The 3656-nt window shown below is 39.0% G+C and overlaps 1 protein-coding gene across 1 annotated transcript in view; it reads right to left on the bottom strand.

Moving 5' to 3' along the window:
* LOC103513551 (cuticle protein 64-like) overlaps positions 1-1405 on the bottom strand; it is a gene marked incomplete at its 5' end in the record, with an annotated part of 10650 nt that extends 9245 nt beyond the window's left edge. Inside the window, one exon of the mRNA XM_026826717.1 lies at positions 688-1405. Coding sequence (XP_026682518.1) covers positions 688-1405 — 718 coding nt within the window. The remainder of the gene's footprint in view (positions 1-687) is intronic.
* Between the last annotated feature and the right edge of the window lie 2251 nt (positions 1406-3656).

Raw genomic sequence — 3656 nt, 5'->3', positions numbered from 1 at the left:
AAAACAAGAAGGCGGATGAGAATTGTTTTTTGCACGTTTTTTGGTTTTATTTTATTTACAAAAATATATCAAAAACAAGGAAAAATCTTTGAAAAAGAGTCAAGGATAAAGTTAGGGAATGAGGAGAATGAAGGAAACAAAGGGAGAGAGATCAATAATAAGGAAGTTTATGAATGTTTCTGCCTTGAAACTAGAATTATTCACATTCATAATGACAGAATCAACAATCAATTTTGAAAGAGACAAGATTTTCACAAGAAAGTAGATTGATTGACGCCAAAGATTGACTCAGTACTTTGTGAGCAGTGATAATATGGCACTCACTTGTCTAAAAAGACTAATGGTCTAAATATAATGGAAAACCATGGAGGCCTTCTTTCACCAAACCTGGGACTATTTCTGCATACCTTCTGCACTCTCTAGGTCTAAAATTCAATGTTCCTGCATTCAAGACAGAGGCATAGTTAAAATTGACAGTACTTTAGTAAAGTACCGATTTTAGAGTTACAGAGTATATGGACAAATAGCTCCAAGTCCTTCTGAATAGATGAAATGACTAGGAAGAAGGTATGAAGGTTGAAGTGGCTTAGTGGTGGTAGTTGTAGCTGTAGCTACCTCCAAGGTGTTCACTGCCACCGTAGGAAGAGTATCCTCCAGAGTATTCACCTCCGTAACCATGACCATAACCAGAGCCATAGCCAGGGTAACCTCCATAACCTCCCTCGTAACCTCCATAGCCTCCAGATGACACGATCACTGGCTTGCTAATGTAGACTGGCTGTGGTACAGGGACTGGTACTTTTCTCTCGACAGTGACTGGGTAGGGTTTTGGTACTTCAACGGGGTATGGGCTTGGTACTGGGACCTTGACAGGGACTTTGACTGGGTATGGGACTGGCTTCTCAACTGGGTATGGGACGGGTTTCTCTACTGGCACTGGGTATGGCTTTTCAACTGGGACGGGGTAGGGTCTGTCGACTGGGACATGGACAGGGACCTTGACTGGGTAGGGGACTTTCTTCTCGACTGGGACGGGGTATGGTGCAGGGACAGCTACTGGGACCTCACGGTGCACAGTCACTTGTCTGACAATACCTTCATTAGGGCCGTAACCGTAACCTCCAGCGTAACCACCGTAACCTCCAGCGTAACCACCATAACCTCCGCCTAGACCTCCATAGTAACCACCTTCATGTCCTCCATAACCAGAGTAGGAACCATAGTCACTACCATAGCTTTCATAACCACCGTAGCCTTCATATCCATATCCTAGACCAAACAGACCACGCTTCTCATTCTTGCCGGCCTTGGCGTCGGTTTTGCCGTCAGAGGGAGCTGCGACTTTCTTGTCCTCAGCCAGAACAGCTGCGACTAACAGTAGAACACACACCTGAGAACATAATACAGGATATGTCGATTAGAATATATGCTGTGGAAACGGCTACAGTCATATGATACCTCTGAGAATGCTTGGAGACTGTTCTGGCGTAGTTCCCGAGCATGCTTAGAGGTTTATAAACACCGTAACTGTCTGTAGCTCAGATTGTAGGCCCGGGAGTTAGATAGGAAAGTTTATTGACATTAAATTTTAGATCTTGACAAAGACTAATGTACTTTTAGAGACCAAGTTTACGGACATATTAGCACCTAGTGGCTGTTCTTCAACGGAACCTTATACCTACTCAAGTTACGCGCCTATGCCTCCGTTACTATTTGACTACTTTATTTTGAAAACTCGAACTCCAGCCAAGGCGGGTAAGCGAGGTAGAATACACAAAGTGTTTATGGAAATATGAAATTTGATACATGATATGAGGCTTTTCTTAGAAAAAGAAGAAACAATATCCAAATTAAAATTAAAAATCGAACAAGGGAATATAATGAAAACCCTGCTTGAATATTTAGCGTGGAAACTATTAAAAATAAACGAAGATTATTAGTTTTTGGAAAATATCATTTAGAACAAAAATTCTAATTCCGCATACTATAAAAAAAGCTTCACGGAGCACAAATAGGTACGTATTTTAGGCTATTTCATTCCTTTAATCAAAAGTTTTAGTTTGTTTTTGTCTCTTTTTGATGGTTTCAAATTTTCACAAATATCCATACTGCGGCTTGTTCGAATGCTAAAAACGTTTATACACTGCACTAAAAACTCAATAAGTAGGACGTGTGATCACGTTAACCTAAAATTACTAAAAATTCTCAAAAGCACAATGATTCAATGAAATCAAATAACACTCAATGAAAAAATCCGCAAAGTGAAAAAATTGTACTGTACAATAAAGCTTTTCATGTTGTATCATTGTAAATAAAATCCAAAGTTTAAATAATTTTATTTTTAAATAAAATAATAAACTAAAGTATTTTTATTGATTTCAACCCACTCGGTTTGATGATTGAATGGCAACACTGATATCTTTTATACGAATTAGTAATTTTTATACAAACCTAAGAAAACATTTGAATAAGTTATGCCCCTCCCCCCCTTAAAACCAGAAAAGGGGAAAATATGAATGAAGGCGAGAAGAAGTAGGAAGAAAGAAGGCTAAACTACATAGAGTAGATCTAGTTTAAACTACACCATTCTGAGGTTCAGAGTTTAAAACCATCCCCCACACGTACGATACTTGCCCTCGTTAACAAGTTTTTATTGATGTTTGTTTTACTCTTTTTTTAGTTCGGGCTTAACTCCTGGTATTAAATATGCTATCCGGTCTATGCTTTAGTAAGTACAGCCCACTTACTAGACCATACCAGTACACAAACGGATTAAAGCTCCCTCCAGAGCATTCACTATCACTCTCCGACCAAGCGACCCAACTTTAGAGTTCCCCGACACCCCCGAGAAAAATGCCACACAAATACATGGCCCGATCCTACTCGAGCTGCTGCACTCTATCGACAGGGCCGCCGTTAAAAATTTTAATAAAATATAAATAAAAACAAACGAAACATTAAGCGAACAAAATATTATAGAAGTTATATTTACCTTTTCTATATTATATTTGCACGTTTGATTTCTATTTTTCATTTTTACTTAAAGTCAACTGCTCAGACGCTTTTTTTTAGTTTAAAAGCGTTAAAGGGCGGTTGAAATGTGCGAATTTTCCGACCTGTTTACCGGATCGAGTCGGGTCGTGTATATTGTGTCGGAATTACTTAAGAAACAAGCGGATATTGAAGGCGTTTGTCAAACATGATGTTAAACTTCTTTAAGCCCGTTTTTACAAATTGAGCTTTTCTTTAAAAGAGCTTTCTCGTAAATATATGAGCTAGTTTAGGCCGGAAACCCAGCCGACATTCCCGGAATGTAATACTTTTAATAAAACACAAGACGATAACAGCGTTCTTCAAACGCCAGACTAAAACTACTTTAGCCCCGTTTGTACCAAATCGTGGATTACGGGTAAAAACTAGACTAAATCGATCTCATAGAATCCCGAGATATCCGACAAAAAGACTAAATGCTTAGGTGACTAGGCGTGGATTACGGATAAAAGATAAACTAAAATCCCGATCTACATTAGAAATTCCCGAGATATCCCCGGCAAAAAGACTAAAGATGTTAGGTGACTTAGTGTACAACTGAGTTTCACAGGTGTGTTTCACTAGAACGTTGAGTAGAGCATTTCAGCCCGATATCAAGTCATTTG

Source organism: Diaphorina citri, unplaced genomic scaffold (assembly GCF_000475195.1).
Source record: "Diaphorina citri unplaced genomic scaffold, Diaci psyllid genome assembly version 1.1 scaffold985, whole genome shotgun sequence".
Lineage (NCBI taxonomy): Eukaryota > Metazoa > Arthropoda > Insecta > Hemiptera > Psyllidae > Diaphorina > Diaphorina citri.
This window is presented reverse-complemented; position numbering and strand designations above follow the sequence as displayed.